Raw genomic sequence first — 25,419 nt, forward strand, 5'->3', positions numbered from 1 at the left:
CTGAAGGGACACATGTGACCTGGAGTTCCCAGAGACTCCAGCCTCTCCATGGGGGTTTCCTTGGGTATTCTGCACAGGTGTCTTGCACAGTTCAGAGTGGCCCTGGAGTTGGGGACTATCTGGAGGTAGTAGCTGCTCCTTGTTGTCTGGAGCCTCACACAGTTTTGGAGAGATTGTGTGAGAGGGACACCACCCAGTTTCTAGAACAGCGCCCCCTGTCTTTCTGTGCCCCCCTCCCCCCTGCCCCCCTCTCTCCCTCCCTGATTCTGTCTCTGTTTTCTCAGTTGCTTCATACCCCTTCCTGGGGCTTCCCCATTGGCCATCAGCCGGAAGGGAAGCCACTCAGTGACTTCTCCCTTTTGGGGCCCTCCCCCTACCTCAAGGCCTTTACACACACACACACACACACACACACACACAGCAGCTGGTGACAGAGTCGGGGTTCCCGTTACCATCACCATCTTCTGCCCTATACACTGGGCGACTGAGCCACACTGGGCAGGTCCTTACTTGGGGCCAGGTTCCCTGTGCAGGTCCCCAGGCTTCCAGCCCTTCTCTGATGGGTCACTAACTTGGATCAAAAGAACAGTGCCACAGAGCATGTCCAAGCTGCTCCTTCTGTCACTTGCCCTCTGGGCCAGCTGCTCCCCTGGTAACACTGGGACAGGTAGGTGAACACAGCGGGGACTGGGGCTCCTGGGCGGAGGGAACTAGCCCTTCACATTCAGTTTGAGGTCATATCTGCAATAGGGTGGGAACTATACCAATTAGACCTGTTCTCATTCTACTATAAGGATGGGAAAACTGAGGCATGAAGAAGCAAAACCCCATTTATCCAGGCCTCTCAGAAACCCGAAGCCTCACCGTTGTGACTCAACAGCTGTAGAACAGAAATGGTAGAAGATACTAGGTATAGTGGGGCACACCTGCCAGGAAACACTCAGGGGCTAAGGCAGGAAGCTCGGGAGTTCAGGGTTATCCACAGTTACATAGTGAGGTCAAGGCCAGCCTGGGCTATGTGAGACCCTCCAGGAGGAGAAAGAAGAAGGAGAAAAGAGAGAAGGGGAATTAGAAAAAAAACTCAGTTTTCTCATCTAGAAATTGAGCTGAGAACTTTGGGTTTTGTAGTAGGTACAGGAGCTCATGCTTCTGTGCCTAACGGAGGAGTCCTACAAGGCATACAGAAGCTCACGTTCCTTTGTCTCCTCCAGCTCTAGTGGCTCTGAGCCAGCCCAGAGTGCGATGCCATGCTTCTCGGTACCCCGTGGCCGTGGACTGCTCCTGGACACTGCTCCAGGCTCCCAACTCCACCAGAGCCATGTCCTTCATTGCCACTTACAGGTCAGAGAATGAGAGGGTTTAGGATGAGGCTGAGACCCCAGAGACTCTGATGTCCTGATCCACTCAGGGTAGGAGGCAGCCTAGGCCCCATGGGAGCCTGCTTCTTAAACAGCAGAATAAGTGTGGGGGGATGGGTATTCTAGGGAGTTCTTCAGAATCCACAGCCCCTATGTCCCCCAGAGCATGTCACCCCCTGAGTGTGACCCAAGGTCAGCTGTGGGTGACCTGGGGCCCTACCAGCACCCAGGTTCTTTTCATGACTCTCCATGGTACTTCCCATGCAGTCTCGGTGTGGCCACCCAACAGCAGAGCCAGCCCTGCCTACAACGGACACCCCAGGCCTCCCAATGCACCATCCCCCACGTGCACCTGTTCTCCACAGTGCCCTACATGCTAAATGTCACTGCAGTGCACCCTGGTGGTGTCAGCAGCAGCCTCCTAGCCTTTGTGGCTGAACAAATCAGTAAGTGTCTGTCCTCCCTGCCCCTCTCCTCCTTCTCCATCCCATGGCTCCTCCCTCCCTTCCCCCCCTCCCCCTTGCTTGGTCCCTGCAGCCTCCATTCTTTGGCTCTATTAGTCTCACAGGTCTCCTGTTGCTGCCCCAACACCTCAGGCTCCATCCTCCCCCAGGGTCTTTGCAATGCTTCCTTCCTTGGCCTTCTTAGGTCTCTACGCCAGTGTCGGCTCCTCAGTGAGACCTCCCAAAAGTATATCATTAAACACTCCTCAGTGAGGCCTCCCCAAAAGTATATCACTAAACATAAGCAATAGTCACAGTTAAGAGAGGATGAAAGGCAGGGGTGGTGTACAGGTCTTTAATCCCAGAGGTAGGCAGATCTCTGAGAATTCAAGGCCAGCCTGGTCTACAGATCACGTACAGGGCATGTCAGGGTCACTCCTGAGCACCTGTCTCAGAGAAGAAAGCCAAGAACAAAGCTGATACAGGTCCGTGAAAGGCTACACAGCCCTCAAGGGTTTAAACATGAAGTCTCCACACAATCTCAGAACTCCACACCTAAGTATCTGCTCAACAGAAACAAAAATGTTCATACCTACAAATCCTTGGCAACATTATTCACAGCATCCAGAAGACCAGTGCCCCGTGTATTCCCATGGATAGATGGACACACGATGTTCATCTACATGGAGGAAAATTACTCAGCCCTAAAGAAGAATGAGGCTCTGGCACCAACCCCTGTGGTGAGACCTTGAGGACACCCCACTCAGTGAGCAGCCCAGAGTGGGCTGCAGTGCAGAGGAATCTAGAGACAGGAGATCTGTGAGTGCAGAGTACCAGACAGGGACAGGAAGATGGCATGTGTTGTCATGTTCTAGAAGCAGGTGGAGTGATGGAAATGCTCTGTGCGGATGCACTGGATGTCTGCTAGCACAGACTTATGCTATCAGAATTGTATCTCAGAAAAGCCCTTCAGCCCACTGGAGACTTGCACTCTGAACATGTCTTTGCCTGTGTGCCTGTTGTGACTTCCATCAGCAGTGATGAGAGTGATTCAGCAAATGCTTTTCCTTGAGCAGATAGATGAATGAAGGAATAAATGAATGCATGCATGACTAATAGAGTGAATGAGTGAATGATTTAATAATGAATAAGTGAATGCATAACTGACATAATGAATGCATAGTGAGAGAATGAATGCCTAACTGACATATTGAATGCATAAATGACATAAGTGAACACAGGCAACTTAGTGAATGAATGAATGCATGAATGACTTAGTGAATGAGTGAATGGCATAACTGACATAAGGCATAATGAATACATGAAGGACATGAGTAAATGAATGAATGACATGATTGAGTGCATGAACAAATGAATGACTCAATTAGGGAGTGAATGAATGAATTCACGAATGAGTGAATGAGTGAATGACCTAATGACTGTGGAAATAAATCCCTGAATGAGTGAGTGTATAAATGATAAGTGTAAATGAATGAGTTAATGAATCCAGGCACAAATCTGCACTTGAATCAAACAATAAATAAATGTGTGAGTGAGATGGTGAGTAAAGGAATGAATTAGTGAAGAATTTAGCGAATGAGTGAAAGAATGAGGTGTGAGTATGAATGAATGGAAGGACGGAGAAATACGTGACTAGCTGTCTGAGGGTGAAAGCAGGTCACAAATGAAGGAATTAGTGTGTGACGGATGAACCAGTAAAGCCGACCCTGACCCAGGTCCTGCTCCCACCAGTCAAGCCCGACCCGCCGGAAGGTGTGCGCCTGCGCACAGCGGGGCAGCGCCTGCAGGTGCTCTGGCATCCCCCTGCTTCCTGGCCCTTCCCGGACATCTTCTCTCTCAAGTACCGACTCCGCTACCGGCGCCAAGGAGCCTCTCACTTCCGCCAGGTGAAGTGCGCGGGAGGGGGCGTGGTCTGGAAGAAGGAGGAGTTACGCGGAGCACAGGGGTGGATGCTGGTTGAGACTGGGTCCCACTGGGTAATCTCCTGTCTCCGCTTATCGCCTTTCTGTGGGAGCACAGAGGATACAGGTGGGATTCACCAGTAGGCTTTACCTGCTTGCTGGGAATTCGAACTCATTGCAAGCCCTTTACCCACCAAGCCAGCTCCCCAGTTCCTCAATGCATTGTGGTCCTTCCAACCTCCTCCTTGCAGTGGCCTGACACTCATTCTCCCCACAGGTGGGACCCATTGAAGCCACGACTTTCACCCTCAGGAACGCGAAACCCCATGCCAAGTACTGTATCCAGGTGTCAGCCCAGGACCTCACAGATTATGGGAAACCAAGTGACTGGAGCCTCCCTGGGCAAGTAGAGAAGGCGCCCCAGAAGCTCTGAAGAGGGACTGGATCCTTGAAATCAGAGTCTGATGTCGTCTACTTGAGGTGGTTGAGTGGCCTGTCCTGAGTTCCAATCCTGACTTTGCATGAAGCCGGCTGCTCCGAAGCATTGAGTAACCCACCTGACCTCTCCAGACCTCAGTTTCCAAACCTGTGGGGTGGTCTTTCTCGTGTCATCAGTGCGGGGCTTTGTGAGCTTTAAATGGAATTTAATTAGAAAAACCAATTAAATAAGAATCATCATCTTTTTCTTTTTTTTAAGACAGGGTTTCTTGTGTAACCCTGGCTGTCCTAGAACTGGCTCTGTAGACCAGTGTATCCTTGAACTCACAGAGATAGCCTGCCTCTGCCTCCTAAGTGCTAGGATTAAGGACATGCACAACCACCCAATAAGAAGTACTATTAAAAGTAAGATTCATAGCCGGGCAGTGGTGGTGCACTTGGGAGGCAGAGGCAGGCAGATTTCTGAGTTCGAGGCCAGCCTGGTGTACAGAGTGAGTACCAGGACAGCCAGGGCTATACAGAGAAACCCTGTCTTGAAAAAAAAAACCAAAAAGTAAGATTCCTCTTTGTCCATTTTTAAATTTTAAATATTTTAATTTTATTTTCAAATGTCTGGTGGTATGTGCAGTCCCCACTGAGGTCAGAAGAGGGCGCCAGAGCCCCTGAAGCAGGAGTAACAGGTACAAAGTGTGGCTGCTGGGTCTTCAGCTTCAACAGCCTATGCTCCAGCACAAGAGCCCCTTCCTCTTAACCCTGTTTCTCCATCGTATCCATGGAGTGAGTGACGTTGGGACTTGTCTGTGTTTGTGTGAACACAGCACACCTCAGCACCTCATATCTCCAAGGCTTCACCAACTGAGTCATCTCCACAGGCACCCAAACAAGGCCTTCATGACAAAAAGAAGTTAGTGTGGCTCAAGGGTCAGGAGCCTGGGAGGACACAGAATGGTGCTAGCTTCCAGAAGGAACACCACATGGTACAGTGCATAAGGGGGGAGGGTTAGGGAGCATGTAAGTGGGAGAAAGAGAGAGGGTAGAGCAAGGTGCAAGGCCCTGCAAAAGGAAATGGGGCAGGAGCTACCTGAAGGAGAATGTTGGGGACACATATCTAGTGCCTGTTTTCCCAGCTAAGAGCCAAACAGGACGAAGTACAGCCTTGTTGAAATGAGGATATCGAGGAATGGTGGCAAGCTAAAGCCCAGGCTAGAGATCCTGTTTCAAAAACACCAAAAGGAGGAGGAGGAGGAGGAGGAGGAGGAGGAGGAGGAGGAGGAGGAGGAGGAGGAGGAGGAGCGATGGGGGTGGGGCTCAGGGGTGGAGCCCCTGCCTAGGATACCCAGGTCACAGGCTGGGCTCAATACTGGGGTTTGTCATATTTTGTATGCACGAATAATAAATAAACAAATGTAAAAACGATACTAAACCTGCCAGTGATGGTGCATGTCTTTAATCCCTAACACTCATGGCAGCCACAGGCGCATCTTTGTGAGTTAGAGGCCAGCCTGGTCTACAGACTGAGTTCCAGGACAGCCAGCACTACACAGAGAAACCCTGTCTCAAAAAAACAAAACAACTGCAAAGAAACTATTTTTTAAAGAAAAAGTAAAAAGAGTTGGTCATAGTATCTCTTATTTATAAACCGAGCACTTGGGAGGCAGAGGCAGGAGGATTACTGAGTTTTCAAAGCCAGCCTGGATTACGTGGTGAGTTCCTCTCATAAAAGAAGAAACACACACACACACCAACCACAACATAACACAATGAAAACCAAGCAAGTCACTGATTCCAGCTACTCCAAGAGGCTTGCAGTATGACTGATTCAAATTTAAGGCCAAGCTGGGCTGCAGAGTCAGTCCCAGGCCAGCCTGGGCATCTTAGTGAGAGGTGGTATTCTGTGGTAGAGTGCCTGCCTGGCATATGCAAAGACCATAGGTTCCATCCCCAGGACCCGAAATGACGGAATGAACACCAGAACGGGACATGGTGGCCTCTAATTATTTAATCCCAGAACTCAGAAGCAGGAGAATCTCCGTTAGTTTGTGACCACCCTGGGCTACATGGTGAGTTACAGGACAACCAGGGGACATACAGTGAGACCCTGGGTCAAAAACAAACAGCATCAATAGAGCAATGGTGCGAGAGAAAATGTTATTATCCCAGGGAGTTTTCTCCATCCTTCCAGTGCAACAGACGTGTACGCACGGGATCCACAAGTCCCGGAACCTTTATACAGTGCTTCACCTACCGGCACTCGGAAGGGAACGAAATCGCACTCACGGCTTGGATCGACAAAGACTGCAGCCAATGAGAACGGTAAAGCGGGTAAGCAGCACCCAGTAAGACGGCTGAGGAAGTGGCGACACGGCGGCGCCTGATCGGAGAAACTCCAGGAGGACTAAGAGAATAGCTTCTTCGCTTGTTCGTTGAACAGGAAGCGAAGATGTCGGAACGGAAAGTTTTAAACGTAAGTGCTCAGAGTCTAGATGTTTCTACAGAGCGTGTAATGTGCGAGGGCTCTGGGAGAGGCGTGCTTCCTTCCGGCCATTTCCTTCGTTAGCTTTTTTTTTTCCTTCCAATCAACACCAGGGAAGCGGCGCTTACGTCACTTCGTCCGATTGGGTTTTTCAAAGGGAACTATGGGTTCGCTTTTCTAGGGGCGGGACTGCTTCTTGTGGGCTGCCCCCAGGTCAGGGAATGTTGTTGGTAGCCTCAGTTTGTCCCAGCTTTTGTTGAATGAATATCCGAAACCTTTTGCAACGTTTTCTACACCATGTTGGGGCTTCTGGGGTGACTCAAACTCCTCTCTTGAAAAATTTTGCTCACCATTTCCTGGATCTGAGGGGTTTTTTGTTTGGTTGGTTGGTTTTTGGTTTTTCAAGACAGGGTTTCTCTGTGTAGTTCTGGCTGTCCTGGAACTCACTCTGTAGACCAGGCTGGCCTCGAACTCAGAAATCCGCCTGCCTCTGTCTCCCAAGTGCTGGGATTAAAGGCGTGCGCCACCACCGCCCGGCTCCTGGATCTGTTTTTTAAATGTTTGTTTTGAGTTAGGGTTTCACTGTGTAGCCCAGAATGGCCTCAAACTCAGAGACTCACCTTCCTGAGACTCCCCAGTTTCTGGGGTTAAAGGCCTGTACACCTGCGCTGGGCTGTATTCACTTTTTAAAGGATTTGTTTATTTTCATTTTGTTTTTTCTTCGTGTCTGTCTGTGCACCACATTTGTGTGCACTGCCCAGGCTAACTATAAACTCACAATTCTGCATCAGCCTTCTAAGTGCTAGTATGACAGCTGTACACCATCATTCCTATCGACCTCCTAAATTAGCAAAGCTTTCTTCAAACAGGGAGACAGCTTCCTCTCCCGTGGGCCTGGTTGCTAGTAGGTGTTAAAAGCAGAATGCCTCCTTGTTGGTGATCCACATAGTTTTCTTTTTTTTCTTTTTTTCTTTTTTTCTTTCTTTTTTTTTTTTTTACTTTTTTGAAGGGAAGAGGAGTTGTCTCTCTTCAGCACCCCTGTCTCAGATTCCCAGGTGCTGGGTGATAGGTTTGGACATTGACATGCCTGTAACCCAGGGTGGTTGTCCCTGTGTGCCTCACCCCACCCTCCCAAGCACACAAAGAGGCCAGAGCCTATTCTCCCTAAGGAGATTTGCTGGCCAGATTTTGCCCTGGGATGGTGTTTGGGAGCCTGTGTGGTACCCTAGTGTAAGCTAGACCACCATTGACAAGGTCTGATTTATGTCCGGCCTCCATTTCCTTATGAGTGTCTAGAGTCTTACCATGTGCTAGGCAGCAGGGGCCCACCTCCACTGCAAACCCTGGGCCTCTAGAACCTTCCCTGGAAGACATGTCACAGCTCAAGAAAGTGACCCACCACACTGAGACCTGTCTTGGAAACTTGTGCACTCCTCCTCCCTGTCCCAACTTCTCCTCATGGCTGTGCTTCAAACAGCTCATGTCTGGAAAGGCTCCAGCAAGCTGAATCCTGAGCAGATCCCTAAAACCAGGGCATCCTGTGTCTGCTGACATGGCTCCCAGACCCCACTTCTACCCATATGGGATCTGAGCACCGAAAACAGCAACACTCTCCTCTCCACAGAAATACTATCCACCTGACTTTGACCCATCGAAGATCCCGAAACTCAAGCTCCCCAAGGACCGGCAGTATGTGGTGCGGCTGATGGCCCCATTCAATATGAGGTGAATCCCTGGGGACATGAGGCTAGAGGCTGAGTCTCTGGAGAAACAGTGAACAAGGACGAGAGTCCCAACCTCACAGAGTCCCCAGCCCTATAACACGGTCTCAGTGGGCAGTCAGAATGACACTTGGCCCTGCAGAATTTTGGACCCTCTAGTGGCAGTCCTCCTCCTGCCTAGGGCCTTGGCACCACCTATGGCTCTGCCTGAGATCTGTCACTAGGTTCTCTACTGACGGAGCCTGGCTCCTATCTCATCCCAGACAGGCTGCCAGCCTTCCCTTGGACCTCATCCCCCACTTTCCTGGGTTCAGCCAGCTTTGAATCAAACAGTTATGCACACTTGACTTAGTGTGAGAGTCCTAATCAGTCAGTGACTGAGAATGGAGAAGCTGTCTGTGTGACTAGTTGATTATATCTTGTCTTTCATGTCTTTGTTTGCTCCTGTTTTAGTCACTGTGAACATGGGAACTCTTAGAAGAGAAAGCATTTAATTGGAGTTTGCTTACAGTTTCAGAGGGCTAATCCATTATCGTCACTGTGGGGAGCATGGCAGACATGGTGCTAGAGAACTAGTTGTAGAAAGAGAAACACTGGATGTGCCATTGGGCTTTTGAAACCTCATAGCTTACCCCCAGTGACACACTTCCTCCAGCAAGGCCACACCTCCTAGTCAACTTCCTCTTCCTCCCCCCACCCCTTTTTTTGGTTCTTCAAGACAGGATTTCTCTGTTTAGCCATAGCTGTCCTGGAACTCAGAGATGTGTTAGGATTAAAGGCTGGCATTCTAATCCTTTTTTTACCAGTAGTGCTACTCCCTGGTAACTAAGCATTCAAATATATGACTCTTTAGGGATCATTCTCATCACACCACCGCACTCTAGCAGGCAGTCGTCAGGCACCTGTCATTGCTGGGGTCGACGGGAGCCTGCTGACCCCCACACGCTAGTGAGGGGTGGGATCATACCCATCCTCTAGTAACACAAGGACGCAGGCAGGGCCGGCAGTCTGCCAGTTGGCAGTCAGGGAAGTGTTAGAATCTAGGCTGTGAGGACTGCAGAACAAAGGCCCTGAGGTAGGATGAAGCCAAAGGTGTTTGTAGGAACAGCAGTAAGCCAGGGCAGGAAGGGAGGAGCAGCCAGCATCAGGATGCTGCTGTTCCCTGGGCAGGTCTCAGAAGCTCTGTACACCCAGGCAGGGCAGACCCTCCTACCTGTTAAGGTACGTATGCTGCCATTGGGTGCTGGAGCAGAGGGCAGAGACACTCACGTGCCTGCCCTGGCTGCAGATGTAAGACATGTGGAGAATACATCTACAAGGGGAAGAAGTTCAATGCACGAAAGGAAACAGTCCAGAATGAGGCATACTTGGGCCTGCCAATCTTCCGATTCTACATCAAGTGCACTCGCTGCTTGGCGGAGATCACTTTCAAGGTAGGGGCTTCATTCATTACCTTTCCCTCTGTGGACACCCCACAAAAGGACCGAGTGTTGGGGAGGTGCTTGTAGCAGAACCCACACAGAATAACCTGCCCACCTGCATGTATGCAAGGTGTGGGATGTGTTGTGGGATCAGGAAAAGTCACGCTGTTCTGGGCCTTGTTGCTTTATTGAGACAGTCTCCTGTAGCACAGGCTGAACTCAAATTCCTATGTAGTCAGGGGTGACCATAATCCTAATCCTCCTGCCTCCACCTCTAGAATGCTAGACTGGCAGGCATATGCCACCACATTTGGGTAAAACTCATGATTTTCTTCTGTTCCTTGGTGTTTTTTGGGATGGAGGTCAGGGCTTCACATACACTAGGTTCTACCTGAACCACTGCCCAGGCACAAAGGCCTGAGTACTCAGGGAAAGATGGGAGAAGGGAAAGAGTGCTCTTCCCAGTCTGCACCACTAGAGGCTGTGGGTTTTTTTGGTTTTTTTGGTTGGTTTTTGTTTTTTCACTGTAAGCCTTTTTTTTTTTTTTTTTTTTTTCAGAGCTGAGGAGGACCGAATCCAGGGCCTTGCGCTTGCTAGGCAAGCGCTCTACCACTGAGCTAAATCCCCAACCCCTGTAAGCTTTTTTTTTTAAGCTTAAAAAAACAGGATTTGATTAAAGTGCACAAAACATAAGCTTGAGAAGTTACATTTTATTTTACATGTGTATCTGTCTGAACATTTGGGTATCTGGTGCCCAAGAAGACCACAAGGGATGGGGTTGGGTCCCCAGCAGCTGGACTTAACAGAGTTTTTGAGCCACCGTGTCAGTATTGGGAACTGAACCCAGGTCCTCTGCAGTGGCAGCCAGGGATCTAGCCCCTCATCCCCTTATTTTTGAGTAAAGTCTTCTGTAGCCCAGGCTAGCCTCATTCACTTTATAGCCCCCTGCTTCCACCGCCCAGACAGGCGCACAGCACATGGGTCATCTGTAGTTTGTAAGCAAGAAGGTAAAGCTGGATGAGCACACAGCGCATGGTCACTCTGTGTCTCTGCCTCAGTGCTGGGGTGTGCAGCTGCTCGCTGGGGGTGGGGGGGAGGTGTGTGAAACCAGTGGTGTTAGGCTGCGGTTCTTCTTGCTGCTGGAGTACGGGGCTGCCAACACACTGCTCAGGGAAAGTGAAATGGAGTCCAAGATGGAGTCTACAAGTCTGCAGTGAGCTCCAGATTGGGGGATACCACTTGGCTCCAAGTGCCAAATGTACAGAGGGGCACTCTTCAAGAGATTTAGGCACGGCTCTGTATGATAAAGGTCTCTTCCTCCCATCCCCACCCCCACCCCCGTGGCAGTCCTTGATCAAGGGCTTGTCCAAACTGTTTTATTCATGCCAGCTGAGGATGCATACATCTTACTCAGGGTGAGCCAGAGATTAAATAACCTTTTGCAGAAAGAGATGCCCAGGAAGGGAAATTCATTGGCTAAACACTCCAGGCCTATCTAGATAACATCATTAACATGAATAACTCTAGGTTTTCATGTGACCTGTTGTCATGGTCTTCTTAGTGGGGTGTCATGGTCACATGCTCCATGGCAGGAACTTGGTCAGGAGCTAGTTGGAACTCCTGCTGTTCTCAATTATAAGATTTATTGGGGTTCTGAACTTGGTACAACCTTACCAGTTCTTCTGTCTGGTGGCACTGTCTACTGCCCCACAGCCCAGAGGCATAAGGCTACAGGTCCAGAGTGGGCAAAGATGGAGGGAGGTGCAAGAGTGTACATAAGGGGATAGGAGTCCATGAGAGAGTCAGGTGTTTTGTTATGGCTACAGAATGTTCCAGAGGATGTGGGCATTGGGAGGAAAGGCCCAAAGTCACCAAAGGAGTAAGCACAGATACTGGCAGAAGGAATAGAGAAATGTACACAAGGGGCCCAGGCTACCACCCGGGAGCCATTTTCTCCCCTCCCCTTTCTGCCCTTGCCCTAACAGACAGACCCAGAGAACACAGACTACACCATGGAGCATGGAGCCACACGCAACTTCCAGGCCGAGAAACTTCTAGAGGAGGAAGAGAAGCGTGTGCAGAAGGAACGAGAGGATGAGGAACTGAACAACCCCATGAAGGTGAGCCCTAGGCCACAGCACCTTGCCCCTGCACTCCTCCTGCACCCTGCACCCCTCCCAGGTGCCCCCTTACCTGCCACCCCTGTCCATCATGTCCCCTTTCTCCATCTGCACTTGTCACCTGTCCCTACACCCCATCCCTTGCACTCCCCTCTCCCACCCCTGCACCCTCTCACCAGCTCTTGTGTCCCCAGGTCCTAGAGAACCGTACAAAGGACTCTAAGCTGGAGATGGAAGTGCTGGAAAACCTGCAAGAGCTAAAAGACCTGAACCAGCGGCAGGCGCATGTGGACTTCGAGGCCATGCTGCTGCAGCACCGCCTGTCTCAAGAGCAGTGGCAACGGCATCAGGAGGAAGAGGATGAGCGTGAGACCGCGTGAGCCAGGCCAGGCCCTTCTGGATGTCTCCACAGCTGCCCTTCCCCTCTTCCTGTCCCCTCAGACTCTACTGAAGCACAGCTGCTGGGACCCCTGAGACCCACTGTCCCATAGCCATCACTCTGGCTCTTTGTTTCTGTCCCATGGCTGTGGGTTTGTTGTGTGAGACAGGGTGTCATGTAGCCCATTCTGGGCTCAGAATCATTAAGTAGCCAAGGATGGCCTTGAACTCCTGATCATCCTGCATCCACCCCCCAGTACTGGGGAAGTAGCCATGTGCTTCCACACCCATCTATATGTTTGCTTATTTTTGTGGTGCTGGGTATGAACCCAGGGCTTCCCATGTGCCAGCCATCTTCAGCCACTCAGCCACTGCCCTCAAAATTGTTAACGTGGAGCCCCTGTCCCCAACATCAGGAGAGCAGGAAGAGGCAGCAGCCCTGGAGACTGCCCCTTGCAGTACATCCTCACTATATCCATCCCATAGGGCCTTGCTGGAGGAGGCTCGCCATCGAAGGCTTCTGGAGGACTCCGACTCAGAGGATGAGGCTCCACCTTCCCGACCACAGGCAGCTACAAGACCCAACTGCACAGCCATCCTCAATGAGGTAAGCCAGGCCAGGGTGTAGGGTGTGCATACCCAGGCTGAATGGCCACAGAAATCATGGGCAGTGGGTCTATTGTTCATAACAGGACAGACAGCCCACAGCATGGCTGTTCTGCTCTGCTTCATGCTTCTGAACCTGAGGGAGGGACTAGCCAGTGAAACATCGAGAACGAGGGTCCTCAGTCAAGCGCCTGCCCCACAAGCAAGACTGGGGCTTGGCCCAATGCCATGTACAAAGCTGAGTATGCTGCTGACATGCATCCTAAATCCCAGCACCTGGGAGCAGGGACAGCAGGGGGGGGGGGAGGCTCTCATGGGTAAGGCCAGCCTCATCATGCTTCAAAAACCAAAGCCAGATGAAGCCCAGCAGACCTGGGATCCTGCGCTGGGAAAGAGAAGATAGAAGGGTTCTGGGCTGTTAGATGGAATACACAAATCACAAATCCTGCCTCAAAACCATGGTGAACAGCAGCTGATGGAGACAGCTGTGTTAGCCTCTGGCTTCTCCACATGGATGCATAGTACACAGCACAAAGGCCCACAGAACCAGAAGCTGGCACACAGGCTGTGAAGGATAAAGGGCTCTCCCTAAGTCTCATCACAGTCCTGGGTGCATCCAGAACTTTGCAGCAGCTCTGGCCCCAGCTTTTGTTTTTTTTGTTTTGTTTTGTTTTTTTCAAAGATTTATTTATTTTATGTACATGAGTACCCTGTAGCTGTCTTCAGACACACCAGAAGAGGGTATTAGATCCCGTTACAGATGGTTCTGAGCCACCATGTGGTTGCTGGAAATTGACCTCTGGAAGAGCAGCCAATGCTCTTAACCTCTGAGCCATCTCTCCAGCTGCCCTGGCCTCAGCTTTTGAAGGTTCTAGCTTCTTCTGCCTTCCAGAGCATTAGTCTCTGCAGATAGCATCTAGCTGTGAGTCCCAGTGCACATTACTCCAGGCTTTGGAGGTCAACAGATAGCCTCACCACCTCTCCACCCTAGGAGAAAGAGTTTCCTCTTGTGGCAGCTGTGTGTGCCAGGCCCATTGACTCCCAGGACTCTCCTGCTGGACCTACAGCTTCATGCTGCTGTGCCTAGCTCTTCTGTGGGTGCTGAAGACTCAAGCTGCACCCTGTGCTCCAGGCAGGACCCACTGGACCCTCTACTCAGGCACATCCAACTTTCCATGTGGAGTCCAGACTTGCTCTGGTTCTAGTTGCTTTATTTTTCTTTGAAACAAGGTCACACTGCACAGCCCAGGCTAACCTTGAATCCACAGTCCTGCCTGAGCCTCCCATGGGCTGGGGTGACAGGGCTGCACATTACACCTCAGTACTTCACACCCCAGAGCCCTAAGCAGCAGCATGCGTGTGTCTATCACATCAGCATTTAGGGAGGCATCTGCTGTGTGCCGGGAGCTAATGCTGGCTTGGGCTAAGGAAGGTCCTAGCCCAGCACTAGGGAGACACTGATCAAGAGAGGTCAAGACACTGGATAGACACACTCCTTAAGACCACGCATACAGCAGATGCTTGAGATAGGGATTGAGGGGTGGCTAGGAGTTCACAGGATGAAAATGGGTAGCAGATGAGAAATCAAGTGCAAAGTGTGAGGTGAAGGACAGGCCATGGGGACTCAGGTAGGAATTTAGAGCTAGGGCAGACTTGATAGACAAACTGGTTCCACAGAGCCAGGTCAGGGAGGCCAGAAGGACAACAGCTGTGCATGGTCCCTACAGGTACCAAAGACCAAGAGGAGGGCAGAGGCCCTGTGCAGCAAAGCACAGTTGGCAGGCTTAGTTGTACCAAAGAAGGTAAAGACGGAAGCCAATGGGTGCTCGGAGCAGGTCCTGGTGCCCACCACCACTGGTGAGTCCCCCTCAGCAGCCATGGGTGGCAACAGTGCATCTGGTACTGTCGAAAGGGTTCATGAGGTGGGCAGGGTGAGGCTTGACTCTTAGGCCTGAGGCCAGAGTGAGGCTGCAGCTCTGTGGGCAGAGGCTTACCCAGCAGCCTGTCACACAGCACCAGATGGAGGTAAACGGATCGGGGTTTAGGATCAGCCTCAGCTACATAGGGATTTAAGGCCAGCCTGGGCTACATGAGACTGTCTCAAAAACCAAAATGGAGCTGGGTGGTGGTGGCGCACACCTTTATTCTCAGCACTTAGGAGGCAGGAGGATTTCTGAGTTCAACACCAACTTGATATACAGAGTGAGTGCCAAGACAACCAGGGCTACACAGAGAAACCCTGTCTTGAAAAACAAGCAAACAAACAAAAAAACAGGAAAAAAAGAAAAAGGGAGCAAAGGCTTGGAATTGAAGTCACATCATAGCTAAATGTGCCCTGTGACAGGTCTCACAGTATCAAGGGACTCCAGATAGTGTAGCTAGTGTGCTGCTCATATGGCCTGCAGCTTTAGTGTCCTTTAATGGCGTTTGAATAATTCCACCAAATGTAGAGACATTTGACATAGTTGTCACTGCCGCTATTAACATTTGTCAAAGGCGGATTGTAATGCACAGAGAAGGTTATCCACTGCTGAAAGCCACACAGCAAGCCCAGTATTGGAGCCTCCCCTGTGCACCCTCTTAGTCATGGAGGCCCTTGGCAGCACTTGACCCTTGACAGTCTTCCAGTGTCCTGTGGACATTCAACTGCCTTGGGCAGGATCTCTCTGGCCCAGTTTAGGATTGGGGTGACCGATCACAGGGCCCTCTAAGCTAGACACACTTCCCTGGACTGACTTGTTCTCCCCACAGGTGCCCCTGAGAGCAGGAAGGCGGCCAACCGTACACCCCAGACATCTGGCACCTCCTCCCTGAGCCAGCTGGGTGCATATGGGGACAGCGAGGACAGTGACAGCTAAGCATCAGTGGTGCCCACCGTGGCACCACAGACCCAAGAAATGTGATGGGATCAAGCAAACACCTTCAGCCAAGGCCTCAGGACCACTTCTGCCGTGGGTCCGGCAGGGCGTGGAGAAGCCATGTCCCCAGGCACCCAGCACCCAGCACCCACCACCCACAGCCCGCTCCACTCCTTCAGTCCTTGAGTTATGTGGGGCCTGTCGGCCGATCCCTTCTGGCCACAGATCTGAACACTGTCTGACATGGGACAGGGACCAGGGGCCCTGGGTGCCAGCTCCCAAGCATACACAAGGTGCAACACAGAAGTACTGTGAAAAGCAAGAAGAAAGAATGGAAAACCAACTGAAAAACAGAGCATGTGGAGAGAACCTGCCTGCTGCAGGGCACTACCCAGAGCTTAATACCTAGGGTTTCTGCCACACGCCCTGGGCCAGGCCCCTCAGCATATGTCCTTCATTCAGAATTTGGGATTAGATCAGTCTGTTCTGATACGATGATAAGAAAATAATATTGAGGCTGAATCTGTTATGTAGAACAAAGTGATCCAGGCAGAGTGTGGCTGTGGAGAAGCTGACTTACTTAGCCATGCTCTCTACCTCACCAGTGCTGGGATCAAAGACCAAACCACTAACCTGATCTTAAATGTGAAATCTTCGTGTTGGAGTCTGCTTTTCCCATGGGGATTCTTCCTTCTCTCTCTCACACACACACCGAATTGGGGATGGGGCTTCCCAAACCAAGATCTGGGATATCCTGGGGTCTGGCTGGAGCTCTGTCCTGCTGACCTCCACTCCCCCAGCTCTGTAGCTGTCATATTTTCAGTTGTCAGGTCTAATCTGTCACCTCCATCAGCTCCCTGGGGCCCCCTGGCAAAGGGAACCACCTCCTGCCCTGGGCATTCAGATACTGGCTATACCAGCCTCCCCCCACCCCCACCCACCCCCAGCCCTCTGCCTGCTGGTTACAAGTCTGGTCCCTGCAGGGTAACAAAGCTGCATAGCAAGGGGTGGGATGGCATTCTGCAGTTGCATCTGAGAGGTCTTTTTTGTCCCAGATGCGACTGTCCCTCCAAATTGAAGCAGCTGGACGGCACCCCCAGACTGGGGCCCTGCAGTCAGGCTGTGCTTCCTCCATCAGCCTGGAGACCTTGAAAGTCAGTGACTTGCCTCTTCATTCAGACTGTGAACTCAAGGAAGCAAGTGTGTACTTCCATCACTCTAGTAACCAGTAAAGGCAGGATCCTGAAGCCTCCCTCAAGCTGGGACCCTCCAGACTGGAAGCTTCTGAGAGCAAGCCTTGCATCTGCCACCACACCACAGTTGGGCAAGACCCATCTGCCTGTCAGCTAGAGTGTTTTGGTCCTACACATACATGCCTGGGTTTTTGGGTTTTGAGTGGGTCTCACTATGTAGCATGACCTTAAAGTCCTGCTATGGACCAGAGTGCCTCCCCTTATGTCCCCCATGCTTTAGCATACTTCCCCTTTCCAGATTTGAGGGGTGGGGAGTCTTATCCTGCTGTTTCCTGAGGCCCCAGTTGCCCAGTGTATACTCTGAATGCTGATATATGCCTTGGTATGGAACAGTCTCACAGCTCTGAACAAGAACAGGGTTCCATCCCATACCACCAACAGGGTACAATCTGTGTGAGATTCCATGGTGGGATATTCAGAACAGCCAAGGCAGAGACAGGACTGACTGATGAGTGCTGGCAGAGGCACAGGGAAGTGAGGTGTTCTGGAACTACAGTGCAGCAGGTTACATGGCCTTTGTGATACGCTGTAGAATCCATTCATGCCATGTTTTCCCCTGGGGTTTTGTTTGGGTTTAAGGTGCTGGGGGCCAACACTACCCTCTCAGCTGCCCCCAGCTCTTGGGTTGTACTTCTAAAAGGGGCAGTGGTAGAGCATGTGAACTACAATCCGGAATCAGTGTGATACAGGCTGCCCTTATCCTATCTTCCAAGTCATCCTCAAGGGATGCCCAGGGTAGTTGCCATTATCCTCCTTCCCCCATCAGAAAGAAGAGTTTACAGTTCTGGCTTCTTCTGTTCTTATATTCATGCATACACACGCGCGCGCACACGCACACGCATGCACCCACACACACGCACACACACGCACACACCCTCCTGCTCCCCAAAGGAGGCTCTGAGGTGAAAGTCAAGTGCCTGTTTTATTCTGCCTCGGGGCCCCTGATGCTATTCCTGCCACGAGTACAGTTGTCAGGCTCCGTGCAAGGAGCCTCTTGACCAGCTGCTAACTACACCCACACACACGGGATCTGGTGGCCCCTGGGGACTCTGCCTGACAGAGATAGGAGTGTGTGGTCAGGGGGACTCAGCCTACTCCAGATACCGTGCTGGCTCTAGGCCTCAGTTTCCCCGCCTGAAAAGCAGAGCTCATAGTGGGCAAGAGGATGAGTGCTCACTCTGTGAGCTACCAGTGCCATCCTCGAGCTGTCCAGGCACAGATGGACAGGTGAGTGGCTTGAGTATCGCTCCACACACAGCCTTTCTATGCCTCAGTTTCCCCAACCTCAACATCTCAGTCGGTAGGGCTATCATGCACGAAGCCTGGAGTGTCATCCCTAAATACTGGGAGGCTGAGGCAAGAGGATCAGGAGTTTGGGATCATCCTTTGCTGCAACTGAGGTGGAGGCCAGCCTGGGCTACATACCCTGAGCAGTAACTCTCTAATGTCAGTGCTTACCAGTTGGGGAGACTAAGGCATACAGCTCGTTGGCCATGGCTTTTGGGTCACTCTGGCTGAGTACTCCCCGCCCTTTCCTTGGGGTTCGACCTCTCAGCTCTATCTCCAGCCCTTGAGGTCTGAGCCCACCTCCCTCCCTCTACTCGTGGACCCGCAGCTGCGGAAGCCTCCTGCCCCTCCCCCTCGCCCGGCACAAAGCGACGGACGCAGCGCGGACGACGCCTCCCACCCTGCGCCACCTCCTGCCGCGACCCTGCGCGATGCTCAGGCCTCTCGCCCAATCCCTGCCCGGCCCTGGTCCCAAGGGTGACTCGGTCCCCGTACCGGTGGCCTCGTCCTCGGGGACCCTCCAGGGTCCAGGTCTTGCTTCCTCCACCCCGGAGCCACAGAAAGTGTGAGGTCTGCAGGTCTGTCTGCGGGGCGGGGGCGGGGCCCGATGGAACGCGGGTGTTCTCGCCTCTCCGGTGGCCCTGAGAACCCAGGCCTGGACCCAGTGGCTTAAGTCCCTTTTGTTGTGCGGTGGCGGGTTGCAGACAGTTAAGGGATGGGGAGGTTAAGAGATTCAGGGGGTGGTGTGGGACAGGAGTTAAGGGATACCGGAGGGGGAGTTAAAGGATCCGGAGGTTCAGAGATTAAAGGATAGGGAAAACTAATGGGGGGTGGGGGGTGAAGTATCAGAGGTCAAGAGATTCGGGGACTTCTGGAATTCGGACCGGTGGGGCCTGCGGGATCTGACAGCAGCCCCACAGGGAGTACGATCCTCTGGGGTGGCTCAGCCTGTGACAACTTTATGCGTGGAGCTGAAGTGGGAATGTGGAACAGCCCTGTTGACACGACACCTGCCACACAGACCCTAAAGTTTGCAGTTCCCACAGACCCAGGGTTCTGTAGTACCAGGGTCGCCACCTGCTGCCCCCTCTGCTCAGAGCCCAGCCAAGGACTTCTGACCTCCAATCTCCCTGTCATCTTCTTCTTCTCTCTTCTCCCTTTTTCTTCCCCCTTTTGTCTCCCCCTCCTCTTCTTTCCCCTCCATCCATTCTCCCCCCAGTTCCAGGACAAGCTGCAGAGCTCGGCATGGAGGCCCTTGTTTGACACCAGTATATTTTGGGGGCACCAATGGCCAAGTGGCTCCGAGACTATTTGAACTTGGGCAGCCGGAGGCCCCCTCCGCAGCCGCCCACCCCCGACTACACTGAGAGTGACATCCTGCGGGCCTACCGCGAACAGAAGAACCTGGACTTCGAGGACCCCTATGAGGATTCCAATGGCCGCCCCGAGCCAGAGATCACCGGGTCCGGCGACCCCAAGTACAATTCTCCCAGGCACCGGCTGATCAAGGTGGAAGCTGCCGACATGGCCAGGGCCAAGGCCCTGCTGGACAGCCCGGCGGAAGAGGTGCGTGGTGGACACGGGCAGGTGCTCTGTCCCTATCACACACCCCCCCCCGACCTGATCCCCCGCCCCCTGGGGAGTCTAAGACCTTCTGGGCTAGCCAGCGTCCCCTTTGGCCCATTCTCCCTTCAGAGAGACAGAGGGTAGGTGTTTTCGTTTTGTGTGAGACCTGGTCCAACGTAGCCCAGGCTGACCTCAAACTAACTACAGTGAGTTTGAACTCCTGATCCTCCTGCCTCCATTTCCGAAGCGTGTGTTACAGGATGACAGGCATGTGTCACAGTCGCTGTTTATGCTGTGGATGATGGAAGCTGGACTTGGTGCATGCCTTACTTTGCTCTACTGCAGGTTGAGAACTCTTTGAGATGGAATGACCCTTTCACAGGGGTCACCTAAGACCATCAGAAAACAGAGATAATAAATAAAACATCATAATTCATAAAAATGTTACACTTATGAAGAAGCAACAAAATGATATGGTTGGGAGTTGCAGTGTTAATAAGAAGGTCCAGAACCACTGCTCTGTTGGTTTGGTTGGGTTGGGTTGGGTTGGGTTGGGTTGGGTTGAGTTTGGTAATCCTCCTGCCCCACAAATCTCTGGAAGAGGGAGACATGAGAGGAGGAGGGAACACAGAGATATAAGACTGGGACCAAAGCCTGCCTCATACTCAACCAGCTGTGTGACCCTGCCCAGGTTACTAACCCTTTCTCTGCTTCTGTTTCTTCACCTGTAAAATAGGCCTATGTCCTTACTAAGGGCTTAAGGGCTAGTATTAGAACAATATCAGAGAGAAGCCTGGATTCAAATTCCCAGAACCTGCTTAAAGAGCTGAGTGTAGCAACATGTTCTTGAAACCCCAGCAGCCATTGTGAGGCAGGGACAGGAGGATACATGTGAGACTTCCTGACCAGCCTAACTCTGAAAAGTGTGAAACGGCTCAGCAAGGGCAGTCAGAAAGTACAGTGCCGGCTCAGTGGTTAAGAGCACTGACTGCTCTTCCAGAGATTCTGAGTTCAATTCCCAGCAACCACATGGTGGCTCACAACCATCTGTAATGGGATCTGATGCCCTCTTCTGGTGTGTCTGATGAGAACAATGGTGTACTCATAGACATTAGATAAATCTTTTTTAAAAAAAGAAAAGAGAGGGAGGGAGGGAGGGAAGAAGGAAGGAAGGAAGGAAGGAAGGAAGGAAGGAAGGAAGGAAAGAAGGAAGGAAGGAAGGAAGGAAGAACAGTATCTCACAGCAGGGTCATCCAGAGCTAGCCCCAGCCTTTCCCAGCAGCTGGAAGCAGACACTGAGTACTCAGACCCTTTTGATGCCCAGCCTCAGCCACCAGCCCCCAACAATGGGTACATGGAGCCCTATGATTCCTGGAACGTCTCCAGTGGTGAGCAATCATGGCTGGGGGTGTGGGAATGTCCTGTTGGGAGGGGAAGGTGACCAGTGTCCTCCATCCCACCCCAGAACAGCCAAGCAGAGCTGTCCAGCTTTATGATACTCCATATGAGGAACAGGATACAAAACCAGAAGATGGAGGGTCTTCAGGCCAGAGCTGGAGGCCCCTGGAGGATGAGAGGCCAGAAGATGAATATGACCAACCTTGGGAATGGAAGAAAGATCACATCTCCAGAGCTTTCGCAGGTATGCTGAGGCCAAGCCCCTCCAAGGGCTCCTCCCTCCAGTTCCTCAGCTCTCACTAATGTGTGAGCTGCTGACATCTGCCAGTTCTTCCCCAGAGAAAATATCTACTGTGGGGAACAGAAAAGACTTCTAGAGTAGAAGGGAATCACTTGTTTTCTGAGGTCTTGGGAACCTGTGCTCATTATAGGACCAACCCAGCAGGGTGATTGTAGACTCAGCACTGGAATAGGCTAGGTTTGTAGGAGCTAGTGAAAGGCAGAGTGGGGATTTTAGGAGCTGTCCAGTGATGGGTTTGGGGTCAGACAATTCCTTGCTAAATCAAGTAAAGGGATAATAGGAACAACCTATAGAATATCAAATAACCCAGGTTGGGAAGAAATGGGATCATGACTTGAACCAGATCTTGCCTTCTGCCATGTGTGTCCTGGGGATCAAGCTCCAATTGCCCAGGTTCCCCACAAGCACCTTTACCACTGAAGGGAACCCTGATTACAAACTTATAACCTACCCCTGTTGGCCACACCCCCTGTGCTCTGGTTTGTCAGTCAAAACACTGCCTACTATGGTGCCTGATTTCTGGGTGGCCTTGCCATTTCATTTCCAAAGACCAATCTCAGCTCCTCTGTCAATCCTGTCCTGTCTTAGACTATATTCCCATCACTGAAATCCCTTTGGAGAGCTTTTTCTCTGCCCCTTGAGCAAATGGGACTTAACCTCTCTCCACCCTCTGCCAGTGCAATTTGATGGTCCTGACTGGGAACGGACTCCACGCTCCACCAAGGAGCCCTGGAGACCACAGCCTTCAGAGCGCGTGGATACAGCCCTGGCCCTGGAGAAGCAGCCGTGAGTGCAGTCCCTGGAGGAATGGTGGCCCCTAGGACTCTTTGATCTGTAGGGGAGCTGGGGCCTCATTTATTCATTCAGTCATTTATTCATTTCTTTGGTGAAGGTCTCATGTAGCTCAGGCTGGTCCCCACTAATCATGTCCAAGGAAATTGTCTCGCTTTGCCCTAGGATCCTGTCCCTTCACTTCCCTCAGCTGCTTGAAGTCTGCTGCCCTTCTTGAGGTGTCTATCTCTACCCTGCCCAGGTGGTTTCATGGACCCCTAAGCCGAGCAGAGGCTGAGAACCTTCTATCTCTCTGCAAGGAAGGCAGCTACCTCGTGCGGCTCAGCGAGACCAGAGCTCAGGACTGCATTCTGTCTCTCAGGTGAGACCCAGCCTTAGGGACACACTGGGCTGGTGCTCCCAGGCCAGTGGGTGGAGCTCGGGGAGAGTGGGAAGAGCTCCAGCAGTAGTGGCCGTGGATCCTGGGCCAGTGGGTGGGGCTTTTGGAAAGTGGGTGGGCTTTCCAGGCAGATGGGTGGGGCTTCTGGGCCAGTGACTAAATGGGTCCAACAGGGAATGAGCTTGGAAGCCTAACAAGAGATCCAAACCTCTGGTTGTCCTGGGAACCAATGCCCAAGGTTCTTATAGTTCTTTTGAATGTCCTGTCAAAAACTTGAAATGGTGCTGTTAGTGTCTGTTTAAAGACAGATTCTCAGAATGTTCTAAAAAGCACTTGAGTTTGAGGCTCTAGTTCCTAAAGATGCCTGAAAGGGTAACCTAAAGTGTGGGTCTAGTGCAGGGTCACATGGCCTGTCGTCCTCCGGGGTTGGGGCAGGCAGGAGGATTTTCTGGGCTACATGAGACTATCTTAATAAAAGCAGAGAAGGGGGGTACTGGAGAGATGGCTCAGTAGTTAGGAGGTTAGGAGCATTGACTGCACTTCCAGAAGTCCTGAGTTCAATTCCCAGCAACCACACAGTGGCTCAGAACCATATGTAATGAAATCCAATGCCCTCTTCTGGTGTGTCTGAAGACAGCAACAGTATAGTCACATAAAATAAATAAAATCTTTAAAACAAACAAACAAACAAAAAACAGAGAAGGGGGCTGGAGAGGAGGCTCAGTGTCAAGGTACTTGCTGTTTTTCAGGAGGACCTGGGTTCAGCCCCTACATCATGAGGCTCACAACTGCCTATAATTCAGCCCTAAGAAATATGACACCTTTTTTTTTCTTTTCTGGTCACTATGGGTACTGCAGGTACACACACACTAAAATTTCCTGAGCAGTGGTGGCATTAAAAATCCTATCACTAAGGAGGCAGAGGCAGGTGGATCTCTCTGAGTTCCAAGCCAGCCTGGTCTACATAGTGAGTTTCAGGACAGCCAGGGCTATACAGAGAAACGCTGTCTCTAAAAACAAAGCAAAACAAAAATTAAATAAATAAAATAATAAATAAGTAAATCCAGGCTGGTAAGATGGCTCAGTGGGTAAGGGTGCTTGCCACCAAGCCTGAAGAACTTGAGTTCAATCTGAGGACTGATATGATGAAAGGAGAGAACAGACTGCGACAAGTTCACAAGGTATCCTCTGACCTCCACATGTGTACCCCTGATACGTGCATGAACACACACATACATACACACACATACATATACACACATATACACATGCATACATACACACATACATTCATACATGTGCATACACACATATATGCATACACATACATGCATGCATACATACACATAATACAAACATACATATGTACATAAATTTTTAAAAAATTTTAAAGGGGGCACAGCAGCAGAAGCAGTCTCTTCACTGACTCAACATCAATTAAGTATCTGTTGTCCCAGTGTCCCCTCCTTGTTGTATTCCAGTGTCCCCTCCTTGTTGAACCTGGGCCCTGCGTAGATCTTGAGTTCCTAACTAGGATTGTGGAAGATGAGAGGCTGTGAGGGGAAGGATTCTCTACAGAAGTGACATCCAGATTGAGCTGAGAGCCATCAGGGCCAGGCTGAGCACTGAGGGAAGTAGTCTTACTGCAGACCCCAGACTGGCCTGGAACTCACTAAGTAGACCAGGTTGGCCTCAAACTCACAGAGTTTGCCTGTCTCTGCCTCCCAAGTACTGGCATTAAATAAATAAATAATGTATTTATTTAAATTATTTATTTTGAGGAGGAGGAAGCCCTACCATGTAGCTGTGGCTGCCCCAGAACTCACTATGTAGTTCAGGATAGTCCTGAGTCTTGAATTTGTAGCAATCTGACTACCTTTACCTTTCAAGTGCTGAGACATTTATTTTATTTTTGTGTGCATGTGGGTGTGGCAGTCAGGAGATGACTTTTGGGGTTCAGTTCTTGCCTTCCACTATGTGGGTCCTGAGGAATCAGACTGAAGTTATCAAGCCTGGCTGCAAGTGCTTTCACTCTCTGGTCCCTCTGACTGGCCCAGAACTTAGCTTCAAAGGGAAAGACACACAGTAGTGGTCAAGAACTTGTGACTGTCAGTTCTGGGTGGGGCTGCCAGAGGTGACCCTGGAGGCCCAGTGCCTACCTGCACCTATAGGAAGGCACCTGTGGAGAGATGGAGAGGTTAGTGGGTCTGGGGACCCATGCTCTGCCTTGTCCCACAGAAGCAACCAGGGTTCCATGCACCTGAAATTCGCGAGGACCCGGGAGAACCAGGTGGTACTAGGACAGCACAGTGGGCCCTTCCCCAGCGTGCCTGAGCTGGTCCTGCATTACAGTGCCCGCCCACTGCCTGTGCAAGGTGTAGAGCACCTGGCCCTGCTCTATCCTGTCACCAGCAGCCAGAGCTCTCAAGGACCCTGCACACTGGCTGCTAGGCCAGAGAGGGGACAGGGGGGCCCGTGACACACAGACTTCCTCCAAGCCACATTTAATGCCCTCTGGTGGGATGCTACAGATCAGGGCCTGTGAGCATGCTTGGCAGTGAAGAAAGCCGCTACTGCCAGGCCTGCTGGGTTCAACCCCAGGAATCCACAGAGTGGCAGCCAGGAGCTACATGTTGTCCTCTGATTTACAAACAAGTCACATACCATAAATTAATAAATAAATGTAATAAAAGTTAATCTTAAAA

General features: G+C 51.3%; 3 protein-coding genes across 5 annotated transcripts; all 3 read left to right on the plus strand.

Moving 5' to 3' along the window:
• Positions 1–276: 276 nt before the first annotated feature.
• Positions 277–4,401, plus strand: Ebi3 (Epstein-Barr virus induced 3). The gene is made up of 5 exons (XM_028763951.1): positions 277–667; positions 1,212–1,341; positions 1,626–1,804; positions 3,554–3,708; positions 4,001–4,401. Exons 1-5 carry the CDS (start codon positions 601–603, stop codon positions 4,154–4,156), a joined length of 687 nt encoding a protein of 228 aa, XP_028619784.1. The 5' UTR covers positions 277–600; the 3' UTR covers positions 4,157–4,401.
• Positions 4,402–6,491: 2,090 nt separating this feature from the next.
• Yju2 (YJU2 splicing factor homolog) lies at positions 6,492–16,389 on the plus strand. 2 transcript variants are annotated; one of them, XM_028764434.1, is made up of 8 exons: positions 6,492–6,625; positions 8,259–8,359; positions 9,644–9,788; positions 11,762–11,896; positions 12,091–12,272; positions 12,761–12,881; positions 14,608–14,737; positions 15,632–16,389. In XM_028764434.1, the coding sequence occupies exons 1-8, from the start codon at positions 6,602–6,604 to the stop codon at positions 15,736–15,738; spliced, it is 945 nt and encodes a 314-aa protein (XP_028620267.1). In that variant the 5' UTR covers positions 6,492–6,601; the 3' UTR covers positions 15,739–16,389. The 2 variants fall into 2 exon arrangements, with proteins under 2 accessions (XP_028620267.1, XP_028620273.1); XM_028764440.1 differs by lacking the exon at positions 14,608–14,737.
• Positions 16,390–18,648: 2,259 nt separating this feature from the next.
• Shd (Src homology 2 domain containing transforming protein D) lies at positions 18,649–25,419 on the plus strand. Of its 2 annotated transcripts, none has more exons than XM_028764414.1 (7): positions 18,649–18,856; positions 19,498–19,844; positions 21,124–21,232; positions 21,310–21,486; positions 22,221–22,329; positions 22,577–22,696; positions 24,953–25,419. In XM_028764414.1, exons 2-7 carry the CDS (start codon positions 19,566–19,568, stop codon positions 25,191–25,193), a joined length of 1,035 nt encoding a protein of 344 aa, XP_028620247.1. In that variant the 5' UTR covers positions 18,649–18,856; positions 19,498–19,565; the 3' UTR covers positions 25,194–25,419. The 2 variants fall into 2 exon arrangements, with proteins under 2 accessions (XP_028620247.1, XP_028620254.1); XM_028764421.1 differs by having other exon boundaries at positions 21,127–21,232.

The sequence above is a fragment of the Grammomys surdaster genome, unplaced genomic scaffold (genome assembly GCF_004785775.1).
Source record: "Grammomys surdaster isolate TR1022 unplaced genomic scaffold, NIH_TR_1.0 62, whole genome shotgun sequence".
Lineage (NCBI taxonomy): Eukaryota > Metazoa > Chordata > Mammalia > Rodentia > Muridae > Grammomys > Grammomys surdaster.

What these genes read in the sequence shown, in the direction of transcription:
- Ebi3 (XM_028763951.1), top strand. Translation starts at nt 601, where the DNA reads ATGTCCAAGCTGCTCCTTCTGTCACTTGCCCTCTGGGCCAGCTGCTCC. An exon ending in CCCTGGTAACACTGGGACAG is followed by an intron (nt 668 to 1,211) that starts GTAGGTGAACAC and finishes TGTCTCCTCCAG; the next exon opens with CTCTAGTGGCTCTGAGCCAG. An exon ending in GAGCCTCTCACTTCCGCCAG is followed by an intron (nt 3,709 to 4,000) that starts GTGAAGTGCGCG and finishes TTCTCCCCACAG; the next exon opens with GTGGGACCCATTGAAGCCAC.
- Yju2 (XM_028764434.1), top strand. Translation starts at nt 6,602, where the DNA reads ATGTCGGAACGGAAAGTTTTAAAC. An exon ending in ATGGCCCCATTCAATATGAG is followed by an intron (nt 8,360 to 9,643) that starts GTGAATCCCTGG and finishes CCCTGGCTGCAG; the next exon opens with ATGTAAGACATGTGGAGAAT. An exon ending in CCTGGTGCCCACCACCACTG is followed by an intron (nt 14,738 to 15,631) that starts GTGAGTCCCCCT and finishes TTCTCCCCACAG; the next exon opens with GTGCCCCTGAGAGCAGGAAG.
- Shd (XM_028764414.1), top strand. Translation starts at nt 19,566, where the DNA reads ATGGCCAAGTGGCTCCGAGACTATTTGAACTTGGGCAGCCGGAGGCCC. An exon ending in TTCCTGGAACGTCTCCAGTG is followed by an intron (nt 21,233 to 21,309) that starts GTGAGCAATCAT and finishes ATCCCACCCCAG; the next exon opens with AACAGCCAAGCAGAGCTGTC. An exon ending in CATCTCCAGAGCTTTCGCAG is followed by an intron (nt 21,487 to 22,220) that starts GTATGCTGAGGC and finishes ACCCTCTGCCAG; the next exon opens with TGCAATTTGATGGTCCTGAC.